At 40.8% G+C, this 18319-nt stretch overlaps 2 protein-coding genes across 3 annotated transcripts in view; both read left to right on the top strand.

The window, feature by feature from the left end:
- LOC148156134 (NLR family CARD domain-containing protein 3-like) overlaps window positions 1-15771 on the top strand; it is a 49807-nt gene extending 34036 nt beyond the window's left edge. The window contains exons 1-3 of one of the 2 annotated variants that reach the window (XM_088010611.1): window positions 10749-11266; window positions 11411-13202; window positions 13657-15771. In XM_088010611.1, coding sequence (XP_087866737.1) covers window positions 11026-11266; window positions 11411-13202; window positions 13657-13834 — 2211 coding nt within the window. In that variant the 5' untranslated portion in view covers window positions 10749-11025 and the 3' untranslated portion in view covers window positions 13835-15771. Of the gene's footprint in view, window positions 1-10748; window positions 11267-11410; window positions 13203-13656 lie in introns of those variants that run through there. The other variant, XM_088010614.1, reaches the window with a different exon arrangement.
- On the top strand, window positions 14478-17606 carry LOC148156139 (stonustoxin subunit beta-like). Its single transcript, XM_088011366.1, has 2 exons — window positions 14478-14493; window positions 16616-17606. The coding sequence occupies exons 1-2, from the start codon at window positions 14478-14480 to the stop codon at window positions 17170-17172; spliced, it is 573 nt and encodes a 190-aa protein (XP_087867492.1). The 3' UTR covers window positions 17173-17606.
- Window positions 17607-18319: the final 713 nt, after the last annotated feature.

Here is an 18319-nt window from a genome sequence, read left to right on the forward strand (position 1 = left end):
AAGAGGATGGTCAGGGTGATCCATAATGTTCCTGATTTGATCTAAAGTTCCTCTGGACCATCATCTCCAGTAGCCCCACAGTCATCCCCAGAACAGAACAGAACCAGAACCAGAACCTCCCTTTTTCCCAGGGATCCAGACGCTCTCAAACTGGTTTTTCCGTCTTTGGCTCCGTCTTGGTCTGATCTGACAAATTGTGTCCAGGCTGGTTTGAGACTTTATGGATTTAGTCCAAATGACCACAACATAACTCGTCTTTATCTTCACCTGCAGACGCTCAGCAAACTGGATTTAATTCAAAGCAACATGATGAGAGATATTTAATAGATTAGATTTAATAGAGACTCTTTATGTTCACATGCTGACGTTTGCTGAGAAAACACCTGGAACCTGATAGCAGGAAATTATTACATTTGTCTTTTTAAAATACATATCTATGTTCAAAACATTTCAAACATAAAAATACAAAAATACCTGTTTATTTGATGACTGCCAAGATGAACAATATGTGAAGAGAAGGAGACAAGATCTAGTTTTACTAGATCTACAGCAACAAAAGGACGAGTAGCATTTGATTTACTAACTACATCAACCTTTGTCAAAAGTGCCAACATTGTGTAAAATGTGTTCAAATCCTAACTGAGCCATTAAAGACAGAGCAATGCTAGAGCATCGCTGTCTGAGCCACACAGGAACCTTTCAAAATAAAGGCCCAACAGCTTCAACCATCATCACACAGCAAAACTCCCTGAAGCAGTGGCTGGTGAAGAGGAGAAATCAGACTAATGTCATCAAGTCAGAGACATCAATTCAGTCTCATCTCCAATGAGACGTCGTTAATCTAACTGGTTACATTTTGTCATCTTGGGACAACATGGAACATTTTGGGGAGCCTTTAATTGTCCCCAGATTATCCAGCTGTGGCTCATTTTGTCTGCCCCACTCAGGCACTGAGTAAAAAACAAGTGACTGAGTAAAGCTCACTGACAGCATGTTGGATTAAAGATTACAGAGAAATATGACTTTGGAGAATAAATGTCAGCAAATGATCATTTACAGCTGTCAGCTTCACATGGCAACAATATGTCCATGTTGTCCAGCTTCACATGGCAACAATATGTCCATGTTGTCCAGCTTCACATGGCAACAATATGTCCATGTTGTCCAGCTTCACATGGCAACAATATGTCCATGTTGTCCAGCTTCACATGGCAACAATATGTCCATGTTGTCCAGCTTCACATGGCAACAATATGTCCATGTTGTCCAGCTTCACATGGCAACAATATGTCCATGTTGTCCAGCTTCACATGGCAACAATATGTCCATGTTGTCCAGCTTCACATGGCAACAATATGTCCATGTTGTCCAGCTTCACATGGCAACAATATGTCCATGTTGTCCAGCTTCACATGGCAACAATATGTCCATGTTGTCCACAGATGGTGTCTTCTCCTCTCAGCTCTGATCAGGTTGATCTTTTCTTTCTCTGCTCTGATCCTGGACAGCAGACCAGTGGAGGTTGTTAAAGCTCAGTCACACACAGTTTCAGTCCAAATGTCCAACAGGAGACAGACAGTCGTCCCCTGAATGGACATGTCTCATCAGTTCTCTGGTGTCAAATAAATCAGGATCAACAGAAACTTCAGAGCCTGGAGGTGATGAAGGTTTTCTTCATCTTCCTCATCTTGTTGATCCACTGGATCTACTGGATCACTTTGATCAGCTGGTGGTGTGAGAGGGACGTCATCTGGTCCATGGAGGACAGGGCTGAGGAGTTGAGGTCAGAGGTCAGATGCACCACAGTGAGGCTCAGACAGAGGAGAGAAGAAGAAGCAAATAGAAATCCATTAGTTTGTTTTGTTGTTTTTATTGTTTATATAAATATTTACATCTTATTTTTCCTTTTCATGATTGTTTTAGTCACTTATTATCCTCCTTTTCAAAATAAAATCATTTGCTGATTCAAGCACACTAAAACATATTAAGGCCTGTAATTTATCCACAAAAGATTTATGTTCAGAAATAGAAGCATTTCCATCTGTTCATCATTTTTCTGTCTTTCTCTTCTTTCTCTCTTTCATCCAACTTTCCAAACTTTCCTTGTTTCTCAGGATCAACTCGACTCTTCGTTTCTCGTTTCTTTGCCTCAGTTTCTTCCTCTGCTTCTAATTATCTTTCTTTTCCTTTTAAACCATCAGCTTCAATGAACAGGAGAAATGACACTTTTCATCCATTCATTCACATCATGCAAACTTTTTTCTCCATATTTCATTATTATATAGTGAATCGATTCACCCTGAGGAGGAGAAAAGACCCAGGAACCACTCAGACCCATTTCTTCTGAATAGGTGGGATTTCCTCTTTAGACTGCAAACGTCTCCACAGAATCCAACCAATCAGCTTTGAGGTCGCTCTGCCTCTTCATCCTCTAACAGGTTTTTATTTCTGATAAAGTCTTTAGGATTCTCTAAAGGTTTGGTTCCCTGAATTTAAAACCAAAACTCTAGTAAATACCTGCCTTATCCTCCCATAAGGACTTTGACTAGGAATCATCCTAGAACCTGTGGTTCCATCAAAACTCTGTAAAGGTTTTTATTCAGCTTTCCAAGAAAAACTAAAAAATATCTATAAGTTTCAATTTCTTTGTCAGACACCCTGCAGGAATCTTCAAGAAAATAATCTTTACAAAGATCTGTCTTCTCTTCTTCTCTTACTTTTATTCTTTGTTCTTTTCCTATTATTTTTTCTTTCTCTTGTAATCTCTATTAATCTGGTCAATCTCAATCCTCAGGGAAAAAGGTCATTAGGATCCTTTAGTATTTTATCATTTATAATTAGTAAGTTAGTTTATTCCCTGAGTGAGTCTCAGCAGATATCAGTGGATTGAGTTCGTTGATCTCAGCTCTGGAGCCGTGGAGCCGACCAGCAGCCCTCGTCTCCTTAATCCTAATCCAGGTTTGAGGCTGGAGCCGAGTGTCCAGGTCGGCACCAAACTGTTGAGGAAAACATTAATTTCCAAGCTGTTAGATGAAATCAGTCCATCAGGTTTATTTGTATCTTGTGCAGAATGCAGAGAGCCTGTAAGACGATCAGTAATGAATCAGTTCAGGATGAAAAGCTCCAACAGGAAGAGTCAACATGTAGGTTTTATATCCAGGATCCAGAACATGCAGAGACAGTCTGGTTCCCTTCAGCTGCAGGAAAACAACTTCCAACCTTGTGTGTGTTTAACCCAAACAGGATCTTCAGGTCAGAGTTCACAAGCATTAATATAACATGATCAGCTGATGGGAACTTAGGATCATTTTATCACCACACAGACAGACTTGGTTTGTATTTTATTTGATATTTTTTCCTTAGTTTGGCCCTAAAACTCTGTTGTAGCAAATAAAACTGGACATAAGTTTATAATTTTCTACACATTTTAATCTAAAGGTTATAATCTTTACATGTGTGGAATACAAGATGTTAGCTTTGTTAGCTAATGTGGTTATAAATATGATATGAATGGTGATTATCTTGACTGAGGCATGTTTGTTCTTCCATACATCAGTTTACTTTATATTAGTTTGCCAATAACATAATTGATCAATTAAACTGATGGTTGTTGCTTCAAAATAATAAATCTGATCAGTTTGATTTGTTATAAAGAGTAAATATTTTAAAAAGTTGTTCAGATGAACAAATCATAGCATCATGAAGCTTCTTTTCTAAATGTGACAGATTTCAACATCTCAACTCTCTTAATCCCAGTTTGTGACATTTTGGTCTCCAAGCTTCAGATTAGTGGAGATTAATCTGCATGGCAGGAAAACTGGGATGATGAATGGATGAATGCAGCTCTGCCACTAAATAAAAACAACTCATCGGCTCTCATCCAGTCTCAACCCACCATCCTGATGTCTGAAAGGCGTTGCCACGGCGACTCCAATCGAGACGTGGAGGTTTGGTTTCCTGCAGGAGATTAAAGCCGAACACAGACTGGAGGAAACGCTCACAGTTCTTAGTGGAAACAGACTTTACTCAACTAACAGCAGAAGGTTTGATTTTATTATTAACACTTTAATGGACCAAATTCCTGATGTTTCCAACTGATTCTAGTTGTTAAAGTTCAGAACCTGAACATCCCTGAATGGGAGGAGTGAAGATTTCCCAGCATTCAGTCTGAAGAAGCTCAGCTCTTCTCAGCTCTGAGACATTTTCTGAATAAATCCCAGTCAGTGAATCTGCAGACCTGATCAGATCCAAACATCCATTTTCCAGGAGTCTCTGGTTTCATCTGTGTCGTTGTTCCAGCTGCTGAGGTCAGAATCCAGCTGTAAAACCTGGAGGCTGAATGTTCAGGTTCTCTCCTCCAAACATCCCCCCTCCCTCCCTCCAGCTGTGGAGAACAGCTGGAAAACAGCTGCATGTGTAAATAATGAGTCTGGAACAAGCTGCCACCTTCTGCTGCTGATCTGACTTTAGATTCAGGTTGATGATTGAAATGAAATCAGGGTTTGAACCTGGATCAGCAGAACCTGCTCAGCTGATCCTGGTTTAACCAGAGACTGTCCTCACTCTGCTCACCTCACTGACATGATGATCAATGATTATATAGGAGCTATATTAATAATCTATATTATAACAACGTGTGGTTTCAGCTGCAGTAATGTGGTGATGTTAAGAACTACAGTTTAGTTTGTTTGAGTTTCTGATTATTTTCTGTTTGTATTTATATTCTGACCAGTTACTGTATCATGAATAAATCAGCTGTTCTGGTTTCTGGGCTCATTTTCAGATCTACTTTCTGGTTTTGCGGCTTTGAAAGAAGAAACTAAAAACCATGTGAGTTGTGACATCATCAGTCATAATATCCCTCACATTTACTTTCAGTTTAAAGTCAGTCTGTTGTTCAGATCTTCTTCTTCATCTCTTGGATCGTTTGAACAAACTGTAAGTTTGATTTGTTTCCTATTTAAACTTTGTCTTCAGAAACTTTCCTGTTTGTTTTTTCTCTCTGAAGTTTGGAGAAAAGATTCACTTTTGATTTCAGCTCAAAGTTTCATCTCTTCCTTTTAAATGTTACTTTTCAGGATCATTAGATTAGTGATGAACTGCAAACAACACGAACAGCTGATCTCTGTTTTTATCCTGAATTCAAAGTTTCAGTTCTGTTTCACAAAACAAGAAAAGCAGATTAAGCCAGGATTTTTAAGGTAACCTGCCTTAATAAAGCCTTGATTTTGTTTCACAAAAGGTTGTAATGACGTTTCATCCTGTTCTCCTATCCTGCTCCAAATCACACTAACATTCATAATTAGTTAATCCTGGTGCTTCACACCTATCAGAAACCAGAATGTTTGTCATTGATTCCACCTTCTTATCTGCCTGTTTTGGTCTTTTTTCACCCTGCAGTAAAATACTGCAAATTCATGTTGGCATTCAGTCATGTACTACTTGTTTTTTAACATTATGATGGTAGTAAAACTATTACCAATTTTAAAATGATCCATATTTTGCTGTTGTAAGTTTGTCTAAAGTCTCAGGTTGTGACAAACCTCTGCACATGAAAAGTTTTTTTTATGTTACCAACATAAAAACAGAGCCTGTGGTTCAGGAGCAGGAGAAGTGAGAGAGAAGAGGGTGATGGTGGTGGGCGGGTCCCAGAACAGGAAGCCCAAGTGAGCAACGCAGCTACTTGGTTCATTGCAACAGGCTGCAGTACAGGGACATGATGAGGGACGGGGGGCGGCAAAGACAGTGAGTTTAGAGTTTGTGTTTATAGCTGTTCTTTGTGTATTTGCAAGTAAGTCAGTGAACACTGTCCATCAGCTACAGGTAGAGCTCTGGTTCAGGTCCTTAGAGCGTCTTGTTCATAACATCCAGGATAATTTGAGATAGCCAGCCTTCAGGACTGACACAAGGGGAGTCAGATTCAGATGACAAAACCAGCGATCAGCCCAAAACCTGGGAGTAGTGATGGACTCTGACCTGAACCTTCAGAGCCACATAAAGACAGTTACAAAGTCGGCCTTCTGTCACCTGAAGAACATCTCCAGGATTAGAGGACTAATGTCTCAGCGAGATCTAGAGAAACTCATCCATGCGTTTATCTTTAGCCGTATTGATTACTGCAACAGCGTCTTCACAGGTCTGACTAATAAACCAATCAAACAGCTGCAGCTGATCCAGAAGCTGCTGCTGCTGTTCTCACTAAAACCAGGAAGATAGAGACATAACACCAGTTTTAAAGTCCCTACACTGGCTCCCTGTAGCTCAGAGAATAGACTTTAAAATACTGTTGTTAGTTTATAAATCACTGAACGGTTTAGCACCACAATACATTAAAGATCTGTTATTGCTGTACCAACCGTCTAGACCCCTCAGGTTCTGGTTCTGCTCTGCATCCCCAGAACCAGAACCAAACGAGGAGAAGCAGCATTCAGCTTCTATGCACCACAAATCTGGAACAAACTTCCAGAAAACTGTAAAACAGCTGAAACACTGTGTGCCTTTAAATCTCAACTTAAAACCCACCTGTTTAGAGTTTTATTTGAAAAAATCAATTACAAATTGAATGACTTGATGTAATGTTTTGATTGTACATTCTATGTTGCATGACTTTGTGTTTCTGTGTTTCTGATGATATATAGCACTTTGAAATGCCTTGCTGCTGAAATGTGCTATGCAAATAAAATTTGACTGATTGATTTTGATTGACAATAATTTAATTAGGATCAGGCCAAGTTCCCCATCTACCTTAAAGTTTTACTGTTACATTTTAATGGCGACTCCAGACAGACAAACTGATGATCAATCTCACCAAGCTGAGATGGCAACTTCTGCAAGGTCTGTTCCTTCCTGCCAGCAAGTTTCAGGAACTGGAACTGAGCTGTGGTTCTCAACAAGAATCACTTCCTGTCTGGTTCTGCTCACACATCTGAGTCTGAGTGTTCACAGCAAAGCATTTCATTGTATGAACCGATCAGCCTCTCAATGGCCAGAATAGCTGCCAACATTTCCCAAACTTCAGGATATGTGAGGTACCTTCCAGGTCCAAAAAGCAGAAACCCTGTTACCAAAAATTAAATTACGTGCATTTTAAACATTGGCAAACCAACAATATGGACAGACTCAGGGTTTTCCTTCTCCCAGGAGTCCATCATTTATCCAGATGCAAATGTCCCATTGAGGCAGGAGGGCTGACCTTTGCCCAATCTTCTCATTGAGACCAGATCCAAACTCAATATGGATTGAATTTGTAATTTGGAAGATGTGCAAACAGAAGCTCTAAGAAAGATAGCACAGCACACAGAGCAAAAAGCAGAGCAGATGAGGGAGGGAGAATAAAAACCATCTGCATCACAGAGAAGAGGAAGAGAAAACCAACCCACTGTCAGATTCACATGATCATATTCACTTCCATTGTTAATTTATGAGTTTAAAGTTGTTCATTTGAGCAAATGACAGACATGATTATGATGGTTTTTAGTTAAGAATGGTTTCAAAATGTCTGTGTTGAGCTAATTATGTACTCAATCCACCACTACTGTTTATTATTGTAGCAGCCAGTTTAATACTGAATCAGTTAAGCGTTGACCTGTTGCTGCTTAGTTATGACGCGCTGAGCGGCTAATGTTGTACATTTGTAAAGTCAATCCCAGATCGTCTTTAAGTCCAAATTCAAAATCTGTTCCAGTCAGATGAATCGTTTGTTAACAAAATCCATTTATTCCATGATACACAGCAACAATGTTAACAATGACTCCACCACAGCAGTCAAAACCTGTCAACTGTTGAGCACCTGTCGCCTCTTGGTTCATATACTGGAGCTGACAGCCCCACCTAGTGACCAAACCACCAAAAATACACATATTTGGCTCCAACAGCAGTTTGTCCTTCAGTTTGACGTGATTCAATTCTTCACAATTCTCCATTGTAAAAGATTGTATGTTTGGTGAAAGGTATAGCGTACGCAATTTATTTGTTATAGCATCAGTGAACCTGTGATTGATCTCATGGTCTCTTGAAGAAATGTGTGAATGAGCGTTCATCTAATTTATTTAGACCTGGCTCAATATAGACACACTTCCTTAGATTGGTTTGGACTTTGTGAAACGGAAAAATCTAGAATGAACTGATGGTGTTATGTCAAGCCTGGATTTATCTCTTATCCTGGATTTCTGTATCTTACTTTCATGAAAGAGTCCTCAAGTTTAAACAGTTAACCTCATACACAGCAGTTTTCTGCCGCATCCTTTAAAATAAAGTATTATTATTCAAATGTGTTTCATTCAGTCACATCATCAAGTATTTATGGAGCACATGTTCAGTTCTTGGTATTCAGTCAGAGTGAATCAGTGAATGTAAATGCTGCTCCATGTCTCCATCTAGTGGACTGATAGTAGAAGTGCAGCAGCTGATGCAGCTTCCTCTGCCTCTCTGCTGTCTGACTGCATTCACCTGACACTGATATGAAGCAGAGAAGAAGAGCCAATCAGAGGAGGAGCAGCTGATCTTTTTCCAGCACTAATGATGTAAAGGATGATCAGAGTTGATGTGCAGATGAATGATGTGTGTTTCCTCTGCAGGTGAAGCTAGAAAGTGTGTGTGAGCTGATGTGAATTCAGCAGCATGGATCAGTGTGAGGACAGAGAGGAGGGAGTCCCTCCCTCTAAAACCACTCTGTGTGGGGAAGATGAGAGCCAGAGCAAAGGTCAGAGGTGAGGTCACCATCTCTAACTGTCCACAGCCCTTTTCACACAGCGTTCACTATATCAGGCCAAAACAGACGTGGTGATGAAGCTGCTGCTGCTCCTCTTTGCTGCTTCATCCAGACTGAACAGATTCAGTTTTAATCATCATGTTTCTGTCAGGATCCATCAGAGACTCAGACCAGAACCAGAACCAGAACCCAGCTGTGTGTCCTTTAAGAGCAACAGGTCAAAGGATCATTGGATTGAATTTAAATCTCCTGGATCTCCACCATCAGAGAGGTGAGCTGTTTCTAACTGCTGATCTCTTTATCTGTCATTGTGGCCATGTGACGATACCAAGTTCTGCATCAACTTCATGTTTCCAAATGAAACAAAATCATGCACTTTGTCCAATATTAATATTAACACAAATACACAAATCCATCAGTGAATTTCATTTCTAGGTTGATATTTAGATTGTTCTCAAAATCAATGAATCAATAAATCAGATTTTTAGCATCTGACAATAAACAGATTAACGCTGGACGATTAGACATCCATTAAATAATTATATGATTCCAGTTTCAACTCTGCGGTTCAAACATCATGGATCATCAACCATTTCTGCATTTAATCTAAATTATACCTCAAGTGGATCTGATTCAGAACCAGATGGTCTCTATCGGACCATCTGGTTCTGAATGCAGCTCCATCAGATCCTCCTTGGATGGTCAGAGTGGAAACGACTCCTGGTTCTTCTCCATGTCAGAGCTCAACACTAAGATCATCAAACTTCTATCAGTCATTTAAACCAACATGTTTGTCTGAGAATCAGATCTTTCTGCTCTTTAAACAAGGCTGGAATTTATTCAGGAGGATCAATGATCAGGAAAATGTTGGAGGATTGGACCGGTTCTGATGGGAATCATTTAGAGCATCAAGTTGATGACCTGTCTGGTTCTGTTGGGTCTCAAAGCTCAGTATTTTAAAATGTTCCACATTCAAAATAAACTTTACAGAAAAAATACACAGAAATATTTTAATTAAATTTTTCTATCAGGATTCATCAGAGGGTCAAATCAGAACCAGAACCAGAACCCAGCTGTGTGTCTTTTAAGAGCGACAGGTCAAAGGATAAGTTCATTGACTTTAAATCTCCTGGATCTCCACCATCAGAGAGGTGAGCTGTTTCTAACTGCTGTAAACTGAATCAGTAAGTTTCAGATGTTCCCAGTTATATTTACAGAGTTTTGATCCATTATCTAAACCAGCTGCTCTGTTCTAATGAAAACACCTTCATATCTTCATCTCTGGGTGATGATGATGATGTTCTGCTGCTTCCTGGCTCCATGTCAGACTAACAGTGGGACACATATCCACCACCCACTGGGAAATACCTGGTAAACCAGTCTGGTCCATCAGGACTTGGTTCCTGTGTGCATTGTGAGATCAGTTCAGCAGGAAGGAAAGCTTCATGATGTGGTTGGTGAGATCTGCTGGAACTCAACCAGACTGAGCTGATGTGGACCATCAGAGGTTCTGCTGGTTCTTAGTGGATCAGCAGGAACATTAAATCTTTACTTGGATCATCTGGTTCACTGCTCACATCCAGATATCACTTCATGGACCTTTACCTTCTGATTGTCTCTGTGTGGACAGATATAATGTGAGCTCACTGGCTTCCAGGATCTACAGGATCCATTTTAAATCCTCTAGAACATCCAGGAGAGGATCCCACATGGACACACCCACATATCTCAGAGCTCCTCCATGTCCACATCACCTCAGATCCAGTCATCAGAACCTGATGGATGTCCCACACTGTCCTGAAGACCTGTGTGGACAGAGCCTTCACTTCCACTGTCCCCAAGCTCTGGGACTCTGTCTCCACCAGCATCAGATCTGCTGACAGTGTGGACAGTTTGAAGTCCAAGTTCAGCACCAACTTTTTAAAATGTCTACTGGTGTTACTGGTCTTCATCCTTGTAGTTCATCTTCCTCTTTCTAACTTCTTTGTATTATGTTCATGTGATTCTCTGTTTTCTGCTTTAATGTGACACTCTTAGTTATTTTATTAGTAAATATTGCTGGATGAATATTTGCTGCCTTCCTGATTGTTCCTGGTTCCTCCACAGAGTGGACCAGCAGAGCTCAGAGGTTCCCAGTGGTCCGTCTGCCCAGCAGCATCAAACACAGCTGGACTCCATATTTATGGTCTGTACATGAACAACAACTACTTTTCCATGGTTCTGTTCACAGTCGTCTCCATGCTGCACTTTGTAGACCAGAGGACTGTCAGTCTGTCCAACATCCATCTGGTGTTTGGCTCCATGATTTCAGTCTGATGTTTCCTTCATCTATTATTCTGTTCCAGCTGCTGGAGGAAAACATTGTCACTTTTGTGAAGAACGAGCTGAAGAAGATCCACAAGGTTCTGAGTCCAGATTACCCAGAATGCTCAGAGAGTCAGAGAGAGGATGATGATGAAGAGCAGAGGAGGAGCAGCAGAGAGGCAGTGATGAAGATCACACTGAACTTCCTGAGGAGGATGAAGCAGGAGGAGCTGGCTGACCGTCTGCAGAGCAGTAAGAGGATTTCTACAAAGATTTGACCTGATGGATAAATGACACATTTACTGATGTCTGAAGAAATGGAATCACATTTATTTAAATCATCTTCAGAAGGTATTTTTTGTTTCATCCCTGATTTTACTTTTTGTATTACTTTAGAACATTTTGCTGCAGTTTGTCAACATCAACTTAAATCTGGTCTGAAGAAGAAGTTCCAGTCTGTGTTTGAGGGGATTGCTAAAGCAGGAAGTCCAACCCTTCTGAACCAGATCTACACAGAGCTCTACATCACAGAGGGAGGGACTGGAGAGGTCAATGATGAACATGAGGTCAGACAGATTGAAACAGCATCCAGGAAACCACACAGACCAGAAACAACAATCAGACAAGAAGACATCTTTAAAGTCCCACCTGGAAGAGATCAACCAATCAGAACAGTGATGACAAAGGGAGTGGCTGGCATTGGGAAAACAGTCTTAACACAGAAGTTCACTCTGGACTGGGCTGAAGACAAAGCCCACCAGAACATCCACTTCATATTTCCATTCACCTTCAGAGAGCTGAATGTGCTGAGAGAGAAAAAGTTCAGCTTGGTGGAAGTTGTTCATCACTTCTTTACTGAAACCAAAGGAATCTGCAGCTTTGAACACTTCCAGGTTCTGTTCATCTTTGATGGCTTGGATGAGAGTCGACTTCCTCTGGACTTCCACAACAAGGAGATCCTGACTGATGCTACAGAGTCCAGCTCAGTGGATGTTCTGCTGACAAACCTCATCAGGGGGAAACTGCTTCCCTCTGCTCTCCTCTGGATAACCACACGACCTGCAGCAGCCAATCAGATCCCTCCTCAGTGTGTTGGCATGGTGACAGAGGTCAGAGGGTTCAATGACCCCCAGAAGGAGGAGTACTTCAGGAAGAGATTCAGAGATGAGCAGCAGGCCAGCAGGATCATCTCCCACATGAAGACGTCACGAAGCCTCCACATCATGTGCCACATCCCAGTCTTCTGCTGGATCACTGCTACAGTTCTGGAGGATGTGTTGGAGACCAGAGAGGGAGGAGAGCTGCCCAGAACCCTGACTGAGATGTACATCCACTTCCTGGTGGTTCAGACCAAAGTGAAGAAGGTCAAGTATGATGGAGGAGCTGAAACAGATCCACACTGGAGTCCAGAGAGCAGGAAGATGATCAAGTCTCTGGGAAAACTGGCTTTTGATCAGCTGCAGAAAGGAAACCTGATCTTCTATGGATCAGACCTGACAGAGTGTGGCATCGATATCAGAGCAGCCTCAGTGTACTCAGGAGTGTTCACACAGATCTTTAGAGAGGAGAGAGGGCTGTACCAGGACAAGGTGTTCTGCTTCGTCCATCTGAGTGTTCAGGAGTTTCTGGCTGCTCTTCATGTTCATCGGACCTTCATCAAGTCTGCAGTCAACCTGATGGAAGAAACACAAACATCTAAAAAGTCTTCATTATTTAATAAACCTAAACTAAAGTCTCTCCATCAGAGAGCTGTTGACCAGGCCTTACAGAGTCCAAATGGACACCTGGACTTGTTCCTCCGTTTCCTCCTGGGACTTTCACTGCAGACCAATCAGAGACTCCTACAAGGTCTGCTGACACAGACAGGAAGTAGCTCACAGCCCAATCAGGAAACAGTTCAGTACATCAAGAAGAAGATCAGTGAGAATGTGTCTGCAGAGAAAAGCATCAATCTGTTCCACTGTCTGAATGAACTGAATGATCGTTCTCTAGTGGAGGAGATCCAACAGACTCTGAGTTCAGGAAGTCTCTCCACAGATAAACTGTCTCCTGCTCAGTGGTCAGCTCTGGGTTTCATCTTAGTGTCATCAGGAAAAGATCTGGATGTGTTTGACCTGAAGAAATACTCTGCTTCAGAGGAGGCTCTTCTGAGGCTGCTGCCAGTGGTTAAAGCCTCCAACAAAGCTCTGTAAGGACACACATTGTTACTGCAGGTATTGTTGATGGGTAGAAATCTGCTAATTATGAGGTAAATATTCATGTTTCAGTTTATATTTTGGTGCTTTGTCTCTTCAAAGTGTCCCACTGGGGGGGATGAGCAAAAAAGAAACAGACTTCCTTCAGCAGCTGAACATAATGTTACATATTCAAGCAGCATAACTTCTCCACTTTATGTTAACATTGAAATGGATTAATATAGTTAATTGTGTAATTTTATAATTCTCTTTCCAACCTCCTTGTTACCTGTAGTTCTGTCATTTAAGGCTGGAGGCCCAACTATAGAATGAACCAGTTCACAACAAATATAAAGGTTGTGTAAAATCAGATGGTTCCTTCTCTGTCCAATAAAAACATTGTTGATTTGAAAGAACATAAATCCTGATGAATTGTTTAATACCAGATTTTCCTCCCCGTCTCCTCAGACTGAGTGGCTGTAACCTCTCAAAGAGAAGCTGTGAAGCTCTGTCCTCAGTTCTCAGTTCCCAGTCCTCCAGTCTCAGAGAACTGGACCTGAGTAACAACAACCTGCAGGATTCAGGAGTGAAGCTTCTCTCAGCTGGACTGAAGAGTCCAAACTGCAACCTGGAGACTCTCAGGTAAAATGTGACCAATCCTGGTGATTTCTATCCACCAGCTGCTAGCAGAGATTGACTAAAGTATTTTACCTCCATCCAAATGATGGGAATCAGGTGCTCCAGTAACTTCCATGGCCACAGGTTTATGAAAGTAGCACCAAGGCATGTAGACTGTTTTTACAAACATTTGTGAAATAATGTCTTGCTCTCAGGAACTCAGTGGATTCCAGCCTGGAACTGTGATAGGATGAGCAACAAGTGGCTTCCTGTCACTAACAAGTTTCTACACATAAACGTTGCTGGTTTTCATTCCCTCCATGCTGACAGAACCAAGAACAGAGGTGTTTAGAAAGGCAGTGGTCAGACTTCATTGATAGTGTAACTCTGGATACTTGACAGATTGCTGCATCCTCGGCGCACAAATGAGCTTTATTGCAGATCCTTCCTCCCAGCAGATGTTAGACTTTCTAACCAGAACTGCTCCCAATAGGGCTGCACCGATTGCAGTTTTCTGGCCGATTACAGATTACAGATCTTTTAAAAGCCTAACTTACATATTCCGATTTTGGCTGATGCCATGTTTTTGTCTGAAATGTTGCTCCATATATCAAGAAAGTTACTGAATTGGCAGCAATGGAACGACTATTGTTAACTGTAAATGTGCAGACATGAGCTGGTCGGCTGGTTTGACAGTCAAACTTTTCTCACGGGAGAAAAGAAAAGCACAGTGGTTGATTTTTAGACTTTTGCCGAGGTTGATAACATCGGTGGATGAGATCAGCTTCACATGTAAAAATCGGCCAATTACTGATTTCCTAAAATTAAGGAAATTGGCACCGATAAATCGGTGCAGCCCTAGCTCCCAACAAACTCATTAATTATATACATTCTGGTTGTTACCTGGTGTCTTTTTACATTTCTTTTAAATAGTCTATTGCTGTTTAACATACAAATATACACATCTTATAGATGGTTATAAAATGCCCTACTCAGCTGCACATTTCTTTGAAACTGATGCTGTTTTTATTAAATGTACAGCATTATTATTATTCCTCTGTTGTAAATGTGTCATTACTCTACAGTCTCCTATTATTATTTATTTTTACCTTTTCTTGAATATCTGATTCTTCCATTTTAACTTGTTGCTGGTAAACCTGAACTCCCTGCTGTGGATCAATGAAGGATGTTTCTATTCTGATCCGTTCTACATGTGACAAATGTTGATTTTTATTACACACAGAACTACATGAGAGTGTTATTACTATTTCATCTTATTGACAGGTTAATTTATTGACTTTTTTCCTCTCCTATAAATGTCCAGTTCAGACCTTGGGCTCTACCTCAATGTTCTCATCATGTGATGAATTGTGTGTCTGCAGCTTATCAGGCTGTTTGGTCTCAGAGGAAGGCTGTGCTTCTCTGGCCTCAGCTCTGACCTTTAACCCCTCCCATCTGAAAGAGTTGGACCTGAGCTACAATCATCCAGGAGACTCAGGAGTGAAGCTGCTGTCGGCTGGACTGAAGGATCCAGACTGGAGACTGGAAGCTCTCAGGTATGGAGGAACCTGCTGCAGGAGCAGAGAAGGTCTGATAGAGGAGGAAGAGGAGAAACGTCTTTAGTCTGATGGGAAACATTTAGTTTGAAGAGAAATATTTAGTTTGATCATTAAATATTTAGACGCCTCATCTGGAGGCAGAGATCATTACCCAGTTTTCTGGAATATTCTCCTGACTAAGAACGGCTCACAAGGAAAATGAAAGAGTGGGATGGATTTAATAGAGTTTAATAGGGACTCTGACTAAATGAATAAAAGTGAAGTTCAGTTAGATTTCCATGATGATCTACTGATGACAGAAAGGACTTTAAAACAATATTTGATGGAGCTCCAGACCAATCAGCCCCAAGGAGCAAAGAGGAGAAGAAAAGTAACTCCATGTTGGTCAGATGGATGTTTAAAAGTTCAGAGAGAGAAATCAAGATTTTGAACTAAACTCACAAGTGTGTATAGCGCCACCTGGTGGTGCTGGTTGGTAGAGGAAGTGCTGAAAGGTTGGAGGTGTTTGTCAGAGGTGTGTGATGATGGAAGCCTCTCCCTGGTTTGTGAGTCTGAGCTCAGAGATCAAATGTTTGGTTCTTGTTGAACTCTTTGTTGAATGTGATGCAGCTTCTCCTTTTTAATGTTTGTATTTCTGGATATTCCAGTGAGGCCACAGCAGGTTTTCAGCAGCAGGTTGTTTAGTGTTTCATTCCTTCATCTGTGTGTGGGAGTGTGGATGGAGCAGGTATCCAGGTGTTGATCAGAGTTTAGATTGATTGGATTTTAATGCTGATTATTAAATCAGGTTGAGCTTCCAGAAATGTTTCCTTAGTTTCCTGATGTCCTTTTAGGCTTCAGTGAGTTTCTTCAGGTTGTTACTGAGGGATTTCCTTTCTCCTCTCTGTTGGAGCTTTTCCTGTGTTTGGAGAAATGAGTTGTGCTGCAGCAGCACCAACTGTCCTTCCTACATCCACTGCAGTTTGCAATCCAGATGTTGGACTGTTCCTGTCTCAGTGGAGGACAATGTGTGTCTGAGAGACATGTAATGTCCATGTTTGCTGCTGAAAGAGACTGATGGTCTGACCCCCCTCCTCCTTTCAGGGTGGAGCCTGCTGGAGGCCCATTCTTGACACCAGGTCTGAGGAAGTGTAAGTGTGTTTTTCATCTGATTCATGACAACAAAGCAGCTCACATTCAACCATCTTCAAACTGTCACATCACTCATTCAGGATCATCATCAAAGATCAATAAATGATCAATAACTGCAGCTGGATTGTGTTTGTTCTCTCCATCAGATTCCTGTCAACTCACCATCAACACAAACACAGTGAACAGAAAACTCAAACTGTCTGAAGACAACAGGAAGGTGACATGGGAGAAGGAGTTTCAGTCATATCCTGATCATCCAGACAGATTTGATTACTGGAATCAGCTGCTGTGTAGAACTGGTCTGACTGGTCGCTGTTACTGGGAGGTCGAGTGGAGAGGAATAGTTTATATATCAGTGAGTTACAGAAGAATCAGGAGGAAAGGAGACAGTGGAGACTGTAGGTTTGGAAGGAATGATCATTCCTGGAGTCTGAGATGCTCTGACGATGGTTACTCTGTCTGGCACAATAACATAGAAACTCGTCTCTCCTCCTCCTCCGTCTCTAACAGAGTATCAGTGTATGTGGACTGTCCTGCTGGCATTCTGTCCTTCTACAGAGTCTCCTCTGACTCACTGATCCTCCTCCACACCTTCAACACCACATTCACTGAACCTCTGATTCCTGGATTTACAGTCTGGTGGACCAGTTCTGGTTCTTCATTGTTTCTTTGCTGATTTGAGTCTAAAGATTTTCCTCCAGTCAGAGAAACTCTCTCACTGTTGAACAGATAGTTCATCTCTACAATCTATTTCTTGGTGAAACTTTTCTGATTGAGTCCTTGGAACCTTTTTTTCTTCCAGTCCTTTAAAGATGGAAGCTGGGATTATTCCAGGATTATTCCAGTATTATTCCAGGATCCTTATGTTTCCCTGTTTGTTTCCAGTCAAAGCTTCACACTGAATATCAAGATGTTTCTCTTATTTTTTCCTCTCATTCATCAGATTTCATTGAAATGTTGATCAGTTTTTCTCTCTGAACATTTTCTGTTTCTGTCGGCTCCTATTTTTCTAAACTCGTCAGATTTGAATATTAAATCTTCCTTTTGTTTATTTGCTGCAGTTTTTCTTCATGTGTTTTAGAGAAATAAAAACATTTTTCTTCTTCTGCATTTGGTTAATTTGCTGCTCATTCTGTTCTTTTCCTGTTCAAATTTAAATATTTGGATTAAAAATATTTTTCATCAACTCTGCCTTTCAGAAAGTCGTAGTTAAAGTAAAACATTCCCATCCCATGAAGTTGAAAGATGAAAAAATATAATCTACAACTTTGGGTCATTTAATTGCAGGTTTGTCTCACCAAATTAGTTTCCAGCAGTTCATTGTTTTTTTTTGTAAAATTAAAAGATGACACTTTGTCTTTTCCCTCAGAATAAACTCTGGACTCTCAGTGCAGAATTAGTAGTTTGAACAAATTCAGGCATTTATAGCTGCAGTGTGTAACTTTTATTAAAAATGTTTTTTACATATTTGTGAAAAATGTTACCGTGTCATGACTGTATGGCATCAGACAGATGAAATGTGAACAGATCAAACTCCTCCATGAGCTGCTATTGAGGTTTGAAGAAATACACCAGGTTGGTGTAGCGTGTTAGCATTAGCTCCTGTTAAGTACTATGTTATTGTAGTGCTTTAGCAATAGTTTAAGATAAATGCCTTATTGTAGCATTTTAGTCTTAGCTACTGCTAAATACCATGTTTGTGCAGCATATTAGCATTTGTTTCTGCTAAAAAAGTAATATGATGGTATTGTGTACTAGTGTTAGCTAGTGCTATATACCGGGTTGTTGTAGCACTCTAGCATTAGCCAAAACTTAATACCGGG

The sequence above is a fragment of the Poecilia mexicana genome, unplaced genomic scaffold, assembly GCF_051168715.1.
Source record: "Poecilia mexicana isolate PSO_F unplaced genomic scaffold, ASM5116871v1 scaffold_12, whole genome shotgun sequence".
In the NCBI taxonomy this organism is placed as follows: Eukaryota; Metazoa; Chordata; class Actinopteri; order Cyprinodontiformes; family Poeciliidae; genus Poecilia; species Poecilia mexicana.